Below are 14,494 nucleotides of genomic sequence, written 5' to 3'. Positions count from 1 at the left end.
CGAGTCAAGGAATAGAGAACTATCAGCCATTTCCTTTTCAGCTTGGGGGCTGTGTTACGTGGGCAGATTCCTACAATGTAACCAAAGGTCCAATGAATCCTAGCGGCGCAGAATGATTCCTTGATAGGCATTCTATTCCAAGATATTGCAATGTATCATAGTCAGGCAGCCTTGGCCTTTTTCCGAAGAAGTATAAGTACCTCGAACTATCCTCTAGAAAGCCAACCTTCCTAACAACAAGCCTCCCGAAACAATTACAACCCTCAAACAAACTACAATATCCAACCCCATCTTCACGATGAAGTTCACCGCTATGATCTTCACTCTCATGGCTGCTACTGCCGTTAGTGCTTCGGTCTTAGAGACCCGCGATGGCTGTGGAAGCGCCTATGATCCCGACCAGCGACGCACAAACAGCCCATGCCAATCCTCCAACGGAAACAAGCAATACTGTGGTTGCGACAGGAGCGGTATTGTAAGTTGATATATCCGGCTTTGAACCTTGGATCATGTTTGCTGATATTTCTTTCTATGAAAAGGTCCAGTGCAAAGGTGGAAAGTGGACAGAGGTTCGGGACTGTGGCAACAGCCCGTGCCGCGGTGGCAAAGAGGGCGGAGCCTTGTGCTAGGTTGTCACCAGCACTCGAGCTGACATCGGGATTAGGGTGATATCGTGGCCTATGTTCCACCGGAACTACTAGGCAGGCAACTTGGAAAGGATTCAACATCAAACAATTTGCCAGTTTCTAGAATTCAGTCTGAAAATATCAAATTTTGAACCAACATCCATCTTATCCACCGCTAATGGGTAGATCATTATGGTTTACAGAAATTATTCAAATGTTGACTCCATACCTTATTAGCCCTATGATTGATAAGTAAACAAGTAACTTCTCCGATACCTCAAGAATGAATGGTCCGGGAAGAACAATTGGGGTGAGTGTATTTCGTCCGAGACCGGTCTCTTCATTACATTAGGCCTGGATAGAAGTGTAACAAGATGCCCCAGGCGATAATCAAGTAGTGCATGGCACTCTGGTGCTCTGACATGTGCATATTTTATGCTACTAGTAGGCTGGACGGGCAGGGCTGATCTCAGAATATGCACCGCTTGGCGTATTGTTTCTTTTGTTCGTCGGGGGTAGTTGAAGTGTTACCACTGTGATGTCACTAATTCGTATGCCAGTAGCTCAAGTTGGAGAGAATTGGAGACATCAATTTGAGATACTGGAGTAGTTGAGTCAAGCGAGGTATGATTGGATATGGACTACTTAGGAATTTGTCGGTCTTCAGGCCCCCCATGGGGTACATGGGGCTAAGATCTACAATTCAGATAGATTATTCTGTGCCTCCCTTTTTTCCTCCCCATTTCCATCCACTTTCATACGGAATGCATACAATTATTTCCTCATCGAGATCATTCGGCCAGTAGCATTCAATAGAGAATTGCAGTTGATGATCATCATTAGCATAGGTTTTTTGTTTCATCACTAATTCTAATTCGTCCCGGTAGCCCTTCGGATGTAAAATTAGCCCTGCCGATCGGTCTGTTAGCGTTCACGCAGTCAGCCTCACATACACTGTCGGTCCACTGTCCGAATCGAGGCTATTACCCCTCCCGTCTCAGAATAATCAATAACATGAAAAATGCACATATTAGACGATAAAACCCCAAATATTCTATTACCTGTCCATACAAACGATGCATTTTGAGATATCATGAGACTAGGGATTGGGAGAGCCTATCTCAATGACCCCAGGAAGGCGATCTCGGGCGCCACTATAGGGCTAACTGGGTAGCGGGGAACAGCGGTGACCAGGGAGTCGCCGCTTACCGCACCAGTCTGTGTATAGATTACATATCTTTGACAAACGGGAACGCGAACATACCATAGCCTAAGCAAATAAGCACTGGGAATGACTATCATGGTCAAGAGTAGCATTTTATTATCGTTGGGGGAAAACTGAGATTTGCTGACAGAAATTGCTGGGGGCTAGCAATTCAATGGGTTCATGAGCCGGATTACATGGGCGACTGAGGGGGCAATTCGACGGAGTTCAACCTGGTCAATCTAATTTTTTGGCCGACAGTTATTTTTTATAGTTATTCAACCGGCCTGGCCTCAGAGGTTGATTTGATGTCGGATGCCATAGGCATCCAGGCATATAGATCAAACATGTTTGATATGCCATCATGTTTGGCAGTATAAATAGGATCTCAGTATCCTATTCATACTTGCTTTCTCTTCTTCTTCTCTCTCTCTCAGTCTTGCTTCTAGATAGAGAATATCATCATCATCTTCTCTGTCATCATTTGATCACCATGAGATCCTAGAGATTGTGATGGTGTGCAAAACGAGTAACTACATACAAATAACTCTGTGCTTCAAACATCTACTGAGCAGATTGTTCATTTCATCGGATCTACACTCCACTCTCCCTGCCATCACTTGATTGCTTTTTATTACCATATGAGTAGCCTGGACTTACCTGCTGCAGAGACCCATTACTCCCAGGATCGTTTTAACACATGGCAGAGTTCTCGACAAACGATCTAGCCCCAGGGTACGGTTTGCCTAGTGGGCCAAGCAAGGCAGAATGAGACGTCGGCCGATCTCAACAGTTTGCGTTAGCTTACGTTGATAATTGGTATCTAGTGTTGTCCTCTATTGATACTACTTTGCTGAAATTGGTTCGCAATCAGCCTTAGTAGACTTTACCTGAATCATAACCATAGCCTTCTCTGTATTGATTGGTTTGACTCCAGTGGGATAATAGATGATGATGATATTCTCTATCTAGAAGCAAGACTGAGAGAGAGAGAAAGAAGAAGAGAAAGCAAGTATGAATAGGATACTGAGATCCTATTTATACTGCCAAACATGATGGCATATCAAACATGTTTGATCTATATGCCTGGATGCCTATGGCATCCGACAATGGTTCACGACTAGTTTCATATAATAAAATAGTACACTATGGGCGAGGCAATGATTTAATAACTAAGACGGTTATAGCCTTTTTCCTTAAGATAAGATCAATCACAATTGTTAGGATAGCTAGAACTACAACCTTAGTGTGAGAGTAGTGTATACAGGTTTCAGGTGTAAAGCCTATCAAGCAGGTGAGATAAAATGACTGGAGAGAGGAACAAGATAAATTACTTCGCCTAATAGAACTAAAGCAATACTACAACTTCTGTCGGATGCCATAGGCATCCAGGCATATAGATCAAACATGTTTGATATGCCATTATGTTTAGTAGTATAAATAGGATCTTAGTATCCTATTTATACTTGCTTTCTCTTCTTCTCTCTCTCTTAGTCTTACTTCTAGATAGAGAATATTATTATCTTCTCTGTTATCAGGTTATAAGCGCCTTTTTATACTAGTTTAAAGACTCCTAGCACTCTTCTATACTAGTTTATCTACTAGTTTCTTATTAAGGAACTATATCTCCTTATCTAGGAGATTTATTAGGATTTCTTATTAAAAGAGATCTATATCTTACTTAGTTTATACCTTATTAATAGGTAAAGTGAACCGAAAGTAAGGTATTATTCTCTTAATTTAAGATATATCTCTTAATATTAGAGAGAGCACACTAATTTATACAAAATAATTACTATAGAAAGCTTATAGAGTACCTATATACCTAGTATTTTAGGTACGCTAGCTAATCTACTAGTAGAACCTAAGGTTCCCCACTATTAAGGAACCGATCTCCTAGATAGAGCGAAGATTAATATTAATAAGATCGATATCCTTAAATATAATATAATAAGTCTAAGGAGCTAGGAATTAAGAGTTAGAATAATACTTAAACTAATAGGATTTAGTAACTTAATTAAAAGTAAAATCCCTTAACTAGACTAAGTACTATTAGTACTTAGCTATTCTTATAGGTTAATTAGAACCTATAAAGGTAGATTAAGAATCTAGCTTATATCCTAGAAGAAGCTAATACTATATTTAACTAGATAATAAGTATAGTTTAAGGTAGAGATAAAGTAGATAATATATATAATAAGTGGTAGAAATACTTTAAAATTAAATAATTAAGCTTTAATACTACTTATAAGTTTATCCTTTAAATATAAAACTAAGACTATATAATTTTAAGGTTTAAAGTTAGTCCCTATTCTTTCTAAATATTATCTAATATACTTAGATAACTATATAATAAAGTCCTAAAGATTAGCTTTATTCTTAAGGAAATTAGTAAGGTTAAACCTAGTACTATTAATAATATAAAACTTAATTAATATCTTTAGGAAATCTAAGTAGCTACTAATCTTAATAGTATATCTAATACTAATTACTAGGCTAGATATAGATAAAAATTAAAATATAGTAGCTAAGGAGGTAACTATAGAGGCTATAGAGGAAGTAATAATATCTCTATACCTAAAGATAAGAATAAAGATTCTAAAAAGAAGAAAGGCCTTTATAATTAACCTCTAGCTAGAAAGGATATTTATAAATATACTTATAAGAAGTATAAGGATATATAGAAAGATAAGAATAGTATATACTTCTACTATAAGTATAGTCCTTATCCTATAAAATAATATATCTATATCTTAGAAGTATCTCTAGCTTTATAGATAGGTAGTAAGTAGGTTTAGACTTATAGTATTACTATAAAAGTAGAAGATAGAAGTAATATAGCTATTATAGTAGCTAGCCCTAATTTTAGGCTTAATAATTAGCTATTAGATATAGGATCTAATAAAACCCTAATCTATAATTTTAATAATTTCTATACCTATTATTAAGATAATCTAACCACTACCTATATATATAAAGACTACTTTAGTAAGAGAGTTATTACTTAGGGATATAGAGAAATCCTAGTTAAAATACTCCTATAAAATAGAATAACCTATTCTTTCTTAACCTAGGGTTATTTTAGCCCTAGAGATTATAGGAAACTTCTTAGAATATAGAAACTTCTTTAGGATTAAGATATATCTTATAATATAAGATCGAAACTACTTACTAATAGTAATAGAAATACTATTAGTTATACTAAAATAATATCTAGAGTTCTATACCTAGTTTTACCTACTAGTTATAATAAAGAAAGAGATAATAAATAAGATTAACTATATAATTTTAGTATTATTAACTAAGTAACTACTCTAGAGATATATAGATAGTTTAGTTATACTAGAAAGGTAAAAATCTTATTAACTTTAAGCTATATAGAGGAACTTAGCGATAATAAAAGATATAGAAATAAGTATTTTAACTATAAGGCCTATTTCCTAGGTAAGTTAAAGTAAAAGATCTCCTAAGATATCTAGTAATAAGTATAGGATACTATATAGAAGTTCTATATTAATACTTAACTAATAAAGCCTATAGGTCTAAATAGGGAGAGATACTAGTTACTAATAGTCGATAATATAACTTAATATATTAAAGGAATTATACTTACTAATAAAGGAGAGGCTTTTATTAAATTAACCTCCTTTTATAAGAAGATTAAGCTCCTTTTAGGCTAATACCCTAGGATCTAGTAAATAGATAGTAGGACTAAGTTTAAAAATTTTATTAACTAGGGGGTAAAATATAGTATAACTTTTAAAGTTATACCCCCTATATAGCCTAACTAAATAGTATTATTAAGAGATTTAGGGGTTATATTAATAATATTTAGTAGATAATAATTATTAATATTAATATACCTAAAAATATATAGCCCTATATAGTTAATACTACTATCTATATTATAAATAGATTAGTTTACCCTAAGACTAAGATATTACTACTAATATATTAGAGAAGAGACCTAGATATTCTAAATCTAGAGCTAATATTAAAGTACCTTTTACTATAGGGATCTACTACTTATATATATATCCTAAGAGCTTAGCGTACTTAGGCGAAAAAGGTATCCCTAAGGGTATAGAAAGGAATACTAGTTAGATATAAGGGGGATAATAGTTATATATTTAAGGTCTAGGACCCTATTAGTAAGAAGGTTAAAGTTTTAAGGGATATAGGCTTTCTATAACTAGAAGATAATAACTCTAATAGAGATCTACCTTCTTATATAAAGGCACTAGTGCTAGAAGGGCTACTAGGTAATAGTAGAGGCTATATGTTACGGACCTATCAGGCACCCAGCGACCCAAACTACCCCACCAGCATTATGGGCCATCGAGAGCCAATCAACCTAGATCACGTACAAAGGATACCCCAGCAAACTAGAAATTATATCATGTGATCATATAGGTAGTAGACCGGTCGACAGTAGAACGATAGATTCCGCCAAGACAAATCTACCAAGCTACTATCTACCCAACTACTCCCAGGAAGATAGGAGGATATATAAGGACGTTTATTCATATACTTAGTTTAGTTCTTTGTCTTTAATCCTACATTATTACTTATATATACCTATACGGACTTACGACTCTTAACTAAGATATAACTTAACAACACTACGAGCTAGACTAATACCCTAGTATCGATCTACTTAGCGCTCTACCTAGTATCGATTCCTCGACACAACTTCTAAGGACTTAGGCTATAGTAAGGCCTACGGATAAGGTAATAGCTTAGTGACAATAGATATATCGTTGATATTGGAAACCTAAGGTATATTAAAGTAACTATACCCTAAACTGTCTAACCTAACTATAACTAGTTAGTTAGTGCGTAATATATTAAAGACTATCTCGATCTTAGTCTCGAGTCTAAACGAACGACAATATATCTTAAATCGAAAAGAGAGTAATATAGGCTCCGGTCTAGTAACCTAAGAAAGAGGAACCGGACTCCGACGATAAGAGAGATAAGATAATCGCGAAATAGGAAAAGTAACTAGCCGACCTATAACGTAACCTAGAGAAGGCTATATAGGCTATCAATAATCACGACGTGAATAATAGTAGTAAGTTTAGGTAAGTCGATAACTTCCTCGAATAACTTAAGTAATAGGTGATTGTATCTACACTAGCTAGCACTATAGGTATACCACGACTTCCTAAGGTAGAATACTTTAAAGGAACCTAATCTAAGCTTCGAGGATTCCTTATATAAATAGATATACACTTAGATATAAACTAAGATAAGTTACCTAGCGAAGCTAGTAAGGTGATTTTTATATCTACTTACTTACGTAGATAAGCCTAGAACTAGCTTAAGCTATATATACGTGATTACTATAAGAAGATACTAGAAGAATAGTCTTTCACCACTACTTCTATCTTTAAAAGCTATACTAGCTTTAGATAATACCTAGAACGAACGTTTAGAGATATCGATACCTAATAAATAGCCGAAAGAAGACTATAGAAGATCAAGTAGTAGAGTAGTGTATCGGTCTATATCTCTGAATTTTAGTAGATTATATCCTACTTAGACTTACCTAATCAAGTGTATATTCTATACTTCGAAGTAGGGTTAAAGCTAGAAGTTAAGGACAAACTAGTATAAATCGATAGACCTAACACTTTAGACTAACTTATCGCTATTATAGTTAAGATTAATAACTATATTAATAAGAGATATTATAAGCGATAAGAAATAGAGTAGTAGAAGAAGGGTAAATTATATAGATTTAATCGATTTTAATAATATAGGCGCTATAAGAAAGTACCATATGATAACAATCTATATAGCCTAAAACCGATAGAGTTAGATACCACTTAAGATAAGTAGAAAGAGCGTTGGTAGAAAAACCTTTATTTTGTATATAGGAAACTAGGATACTATATTCGAGAATATAAGAATAAGAGGCCTAGCGGACTAAGGCCTAGGTACTAGGCTCTATATAAAGAACTATATACGATACGCGAATAGATACCACACGAAGAACTACGTATAATATAAGAAAACGAATACCTAATCAGCGAGTTATTAGAAGATCTCTTAGTAAGATAGAATAACCTAAGCCCAGAAGAGATATTGGCCGGCAACCTATATATTAAAAGGTTAGCCGAAGGGCTATAAGCGGAATTCCTAGAAATTAAGTAGGACATAATAGAAAGTTAAGGATAGACCTAGTATATAAACCTAGGAGATAGTGACTCCTAGGAAATAGGTAATAACTTTCGGGAGTAAGAAGTAGGTTACCTAGGGACACTAGTCATAGCCCTAGGAAACTAGGAGAACCTAGAAACCTCCTAAGGGGCTAATCATAGCGTAGAGCCTAATACACCGCTAAGGACGAACCGAGCGATCCTAATTAAGGGACTTAAAGACTTAGAAGAAGGAATACCTAAGTACGACTATAGATAGAACTATAAGGAAGCTAAAATAGAGCTTTAGGACCGCCTCTAAGAATAGAGTTAGGTCGACGCGTTAGAGGGAAGGATACTTAATATTATAAATAGAAATAATCTAATAGGATACCCTTACAATAATTCCCGCTTACGCGTATAGAGGATATATATAATACCTAGAGTATAGCAGGATAGCTAGCGTGATATACTATAACGAACTATACACAATTTATAGGTCTAGTAAGTTAGATCTAGGCATTAAACTAAGGCTACTAGTGTAGATAAAGAAACTATAATAGCGAAAAGAATACTAAGGAATTTAGTATAATAGGCGATAAATATATGATTATCGGAACTAGCTAACCGAATATCTCGCCGCGATAATATCGGGAACCTATATTAAACTCTATATAGAGTTACCTACCAGAAAAGCCTAGATACTTATTAACTTAGGGGCTATAAATAACTTGATAAGCCTAATATTCTAGGAAGAACAAAGAATCTAAACCTAAGGATTACCTTACACGATCCTAGTTAGCGGATTAGATAGAGAAATACTCTCGGGAGGAGTAACTAAAGAAACTGTGACACTTCGTATAAATATTAACTAGTACCTAGAAAATATTAAGTTTAATATTCTAGCTATCGGAAACTATAATATCGTTCTCGGTATACTATAGCTTCGAAGGTATAACCCTAGTATTAACTAGTAGAAGGAAACTATTAAATTTAACAGATATAGGTATATCGAATAGGGACCCTATAATCGATCATAAATCAGGAAACGACCTATAATAAGATAGGACAAAACCCCTATAGCCACTAAATAAGTACTAGATATATCTAACTAAGAATTGTTAGAATATATACTTATTAAAAGCGAAAAGCTATACGCGACCGATAGCGAACCCTAGGTTCTAGAAGAGTATAAGGATTACTAGGACGTATTTACCCCACTAGAGGAGGGTAAACTACCTAAGTATAGTCTATTCGACCACAAAATCAATATTATAGAAGGCTCTAAACCAACCTTTAAGCCTATCTATTAATTATCGCAGAAAGAATCCGATATACTTAAGGAATATATTAATAATAACCTAAAGAAAGGTTATATCTAAGCCTCGAAATCACTAGCCGGATACCTAATTATCTTTGTACCTAAGAAAGATAGATAGTTACGACTTTATATAGACTATCGATATTTAAATTCGATCACTATTAAGGACCGATACCTACTACTACTTATTTATAAGATATAGGGTAGGATCGGAGGAGTAAAATACTTCACAAAGTACAATATCACTAATACTTACTATTGTATCTAGATTAAGCTAGGATATAAATAGAAGATAGCTTTTAGAACTAAGTTCGGACACTATAAATACTAAGTAATACTATTTAGCCTTATTAATATACCCACTACGTTTTAGCGATTTATCTTTAAGGTACTTAAAGAATACTTAGATATCTTCGTTATTACCTACCTTAATAATATTTTAGTGTTCTCTAAGATTATAGAGGAATATATATAGTATAATAGGAAGGTACTATAAAAGCTAAGGGAAGTAGAAGTCACCCTTAAACTTAAGAAATATAAGTTCTATATATAAGAAACTATATTCCTTAGATATTATATTAGTCCTGATAGACTAGGAATAGAGGAAGATAAGGTTAAAAGTATTATAGATTAGCTAATACCTAAAAACGTTAAGGAAATATAATAATTCCTTAGACTAGCTAACTATTACCGGAAGATTATCGATAGATACGCTAATATAGCTATAGGGCTATATCGGCTAACTAAGAAGGAGTAGTCCTTCTTATAGGATAAATAAGTAGAGTAATCTTTTAATAAGCTTAAAAGGCTATTCGCTTAAGGAACTATTATCGCTATATTCAACTACAAATAACCTATTATTATAGAAATAGATATATTAGATTACGCCCTAGGAGTAAGACTTACCTAGCTAGGGATAAATAGGAAATACCGACTAGTAGTATTCTAGTCTAGAAAAATGATCCTAGTAGAGCTTAACTACAATATATATAATAAGGAACTCTTAGCTATAGTGTTAGCTTTTTAAGTCTAGAGAGTATACCTTAAAGGAGCTAAATATATAGTAGTGGTCTAATTAGACTATAAGAACCTTATATTCTTTACCACAATAAAAGTACTTACCTAACGATAAGTATAATAGGCTAAAACCCTAGTATAATATAATTTTAAAATCGAACACTATAAGGGAATAGAGAATAGCTAAGTAGACACTCTTAGTAGATAACTAGATTACGAGTTAGGAACTAAAGTAGCGGAACCCACTATCCTAAAATAAAATTTAGATAGAACGATCTTATATAATCGATAAATACTAGCCGCTATACTAGAACTATAGGACAATAAACTGATCTAGAGGATCAAGTAAGAAGTAGAAAAAGACTAAATCCAAGAATTAGCCGGAGATAATAGTAAGTTAGTCAGAAATCAGGAAGGAACTATCCTAATATATAGACTAATCTATATACCCTTAAGTATAAGGAAAGAAGTGATCTAGAAACACTATAACGACCCTACTCACGGATATATAGGGACAGAAAAGACTATCAAGTATATCTCACAAAACTATTATTTTCTAAATATATATCGAAAAGTTAGATTTTATATCAAGAATTACAATATATACTAAAGGAATAAGCTAGTATAATATATATTATATAGAGAAATATAACTATCTAAGACTCCTACAAAACTATAGGATTAGATTATAATAGACTTTATTATAAAGTTACTAATCTCTAATAGACACGATATAATTATAGTTATAGTCGATAGGCTAACAAAGTATACCTATATAATTCTAATAATAGAAACTATCACTACCGATATAATAGCTAATATTATCTTACAATATATAGTTACTAACTATAGACTACTAACCAAAATTATATTAGATAGAGATAAACTATTTACCTCTAATATATAGTAATCCTTTATAGATTAACTAGGTATTAAATTAAGAATATTAATAGCTTATTACCTATAAACTAATAGATAAATAGAGAGAGTAAATCAAATACTAAAGTAGTACCTAAGACACTATATAAACTACTAATAAGATAATTAGGTAGGACTACTACTAACAGCGCAATTAGTATATAATAACACTATACACACAATAACCAACGAATCACTATTTTACGTAAATTTTAGGTACTACCTAAGGGTAATTAGAACCCTATAAGGATAGGTAGCTATAGCTAAGTTAGTAAGACTTAAAGCCACCGAACTTAAATAGCTTTACCTATAGCTATCCTAGGATATCGATTTCGTTAATCTCTAGATAAAGAAATACTATAACAATCAGTATAAAGGAGGGCTAGACCTAAAAAAGGGGGAAAAGGTCTACCTACTACAACAAAATATTAAAACAAAACGACTAAGCGATAAACTCGACTATCTACAATTAGGACCCTTTAAAATCGACAAAAAAATAGGATAAGTTAATTATCGATTAAAACTCCTATATAGTATATAAAGATATTACCTAGTATTCTATATCTTATTACTTGAACCTACGTTAAATAATACTAAAATCGCTACTAATATAGAACTCGATATAGAAACCGAAGAAGAATACGAAGTTAAATATATCCTAGTAGACTAATAGTATAATAGTTAGTAATAATTACTAGTATAATAGAAAGGTTACCCTACCTTAGAAAATATATAGGAACCTATCGCGAATTTAAGGGGCTACTATTAGCTTGTTTAATAATACTACTAGAAGGTAAAGCGAACTCTGGAACTACGAGAGGTAAGGAAGACTTAGAATCCTAGAAAGAAGAAGAGAGACTAATAATCTCCGACAATATCCGATCGAAGTTAGGATAATTAGTAGTAGCGGCCAACTACTCTAGATCAAGAGTAGAGGAGGAAGGCTACTTAGGGGACAAATATTTTTTATCAAGAATTTAAAGAAGCTTAGTATTATACTCTAATATTTTAAAACCCTTTTGTTTTAAGAAAGCTATTTATTTTCTTAACTGTCGCTAACACAATATAGCCTCTTAATATTATTTTTGTTTATTTAGTAATTTTTGGTGTAACTCCGTAAGATAAGATTATAGCGTAGATAACTCGGGCTCTAGTAAATTGAGCTCACTTTTATTCTTTTTAATATTAACGGAAAGTTTATTTTCGGCGTTACGTAATAGATCCTACTTACGAGAAGTATAGAAGTCTCGTTTATATAACCTACCTACCTGTGTATAGGTAGCACACTTAGAATAACGATAAGAACGATCTATCACGTAAGATATACCTAAACTAAGGTAGTGACCACAAAGAATAGTAGTCACAAAACTATTCGCCTTAATATAGTCCGCTTATATATAATAAGTAACTAAAGAATCACGAGGAAGCTTAGGAGTACTTTCTAAGATAGAATTAGCCTTACGTTTAGGTATAACAGGATAGGAAGGATAGGAAAACCTAACTCACCGAAGAAAGAGGGGGACCACGGATTTATAAGCTTCGAGGACGAAACTCCTAGAAAGGAGGAGGTGATATTACGGACCTATTAGGCACCCAGCGACCTAAACTACCCTACCAGCATTATAGGCTATCGAGAGCTAATCAACCTAGATCACGTATAAAGGATACCCTAGTAAACCAGAAATCGTGTTACGTGATTATATAGGTAGTAGACCGGTCGACGGTAGAACGATAGATTCCGCCAAGATAAATCTACCAAGCTACTATCTATCTAACTACTCCTAGGAAGATAGGAGGATATATAAGGACGTTTATTCATGTACTTAGTTTAGTTCTTTGTCTTCAATCCTACATTGTTACTTATGTATACCTATACGGACTTACGACTCTTGACTAAGATATAACTTGATAACACTACGAGCCAGACTAATACCCCGGTATCGATCTACTCGGCGCTCTACCTGGTATCGATTCCTCGACACGACTTCTAAGGACTTAGGCTGCGGTAAGGCCTACGGATAAGGTAATAGCTTAGTGACGACAGACATATTGTTGACGTTGGAAACCTGAGGTGTATTAAAGTAACTATACCCTGAACCGTCCAACCTAACCGTGACCAGTTAGTTAGTGCGTAACACTATATTAGCTTCCTTAATATACCTAGATCTAATTAGATTTAGCCCTTATAATAAGTAGAGAAGTCGATCCTAAGGGATACTCTCCTTATACCCTTAGTAAGAATCTAGCTCTTAGGAGTATAAGGTAGAGTTTAGACTATACCTATAATACTATAATTATAAAAATTATTATCTATACTACTAGTAATAAGGCCTAATATCTTTCTAAGGAGTATAATTACTATAATATAACTTCTAGTTATAACTAGTATAAAGGTAGAAGATATCACTAATATAGTTAAGTACTAAGCTCCTAGCGAAGCTTAAGAAGACTAAACTAGGAGGTCTAATCTCTAGAAAAGGCTTTAAGAACTAACCTTATAAGTCTTAAGAATAGGTAGTAAAATAACTAAAATAAAGAATTAAGCGTTAGCTATTAAATAGGAGATTAGATCTAGTAAAACTAGATCTATAGAGTTAACTCTATTATCTAAAGTATAGAGAAGGGGATATTAATATCCCTTCTCCTTACTAATAATTAAGGCTTAAGAAGAAGAAGAAGCCCTATAATCTCTAATACTTAAAGAATAAAATAAGGAAATTATCTTAATCTCTTTAACTTCTAATCTAATTATTAAACCTATACCTTATCGGTAAAGATATACTAATATTAGTATACCACTAGAGAGATATTATAACCCTAATTAAAAATACCTCTCTATTAAATATAAGAAATAGAATAGAGATAGTTAGAGAGCTATATAAAGATTAAGATTAAGATTACCTAGGGATCTATTAGAAGCTAAAGAATCTATAAATACTATAGTAGATATTACTATACCTATTATATTTAATAATAAACTACTATATATAAGGGATATTAATATTCCTATAATATATAAGTAGATAGAGAAGTTACCTTTCTAGATATACTAGAAAGAAGCTATAGAGAAATAGCTTAAGGACCTTACTACTAAGAGAATATAGACCCTAATCCTAAAACCTCTATAATTAAAAGTCCTTCTAGGATAATAGAGATTTATACTAAAAATAAATATAAAGGATTAAGTATATAGGTTTAAAGCCTACTAGGTAGTCTATAGAAACTTCTAGGATAAAGATAGAGTAGAGTCTTATACTCTAGTAGT

General features: G+C 33.3%; 1 protein-coding gene across 1 annotated transcript; it reads left to right on the top strand.

Annotated features, from left to right (window-relative positions):
- Positions 1-298: 298 nt before the first annotated feature.
- Positions 299-629, top strand: N7500_006695 (uncharacterized protein; the record flags this gene model as incomplete). The annotated part of the gene is made up of 2 exons (XM_056677839.1): positions 299-475; positions 540-629. The coding sequence occupies 2 exons, from the start codon at positions 299-301 to the stop codon at positions 627-629; spliced, it is 267 nt and encodes an 88-aa protein (XP_056532839.1).
- Positions 630-14,494: the final 13,865 nt, after the last annotated feature.

The sequence above is a fragment of the Penicillium coprophilum genome (genome assembly GCF_028826855.1).
Source record: "Penicillium coprophilum strain IBT 35676 chromosome Unknown utg000004l_segment0_segment0, whole genome shotgun sequence".
In the NCBI taxonomy this organism is placed as follows: Eukaryota; Fungi; Ascomycota; class Eurotiomycetes; order Eurotiales; family Aspergillaceae; genus Penicillium; species Penicillium coprophilum.
Note: the sequence above shows the minus strand (reverse complement) of the source record. Positions and strands in the feature narration are given on the sequence as shown.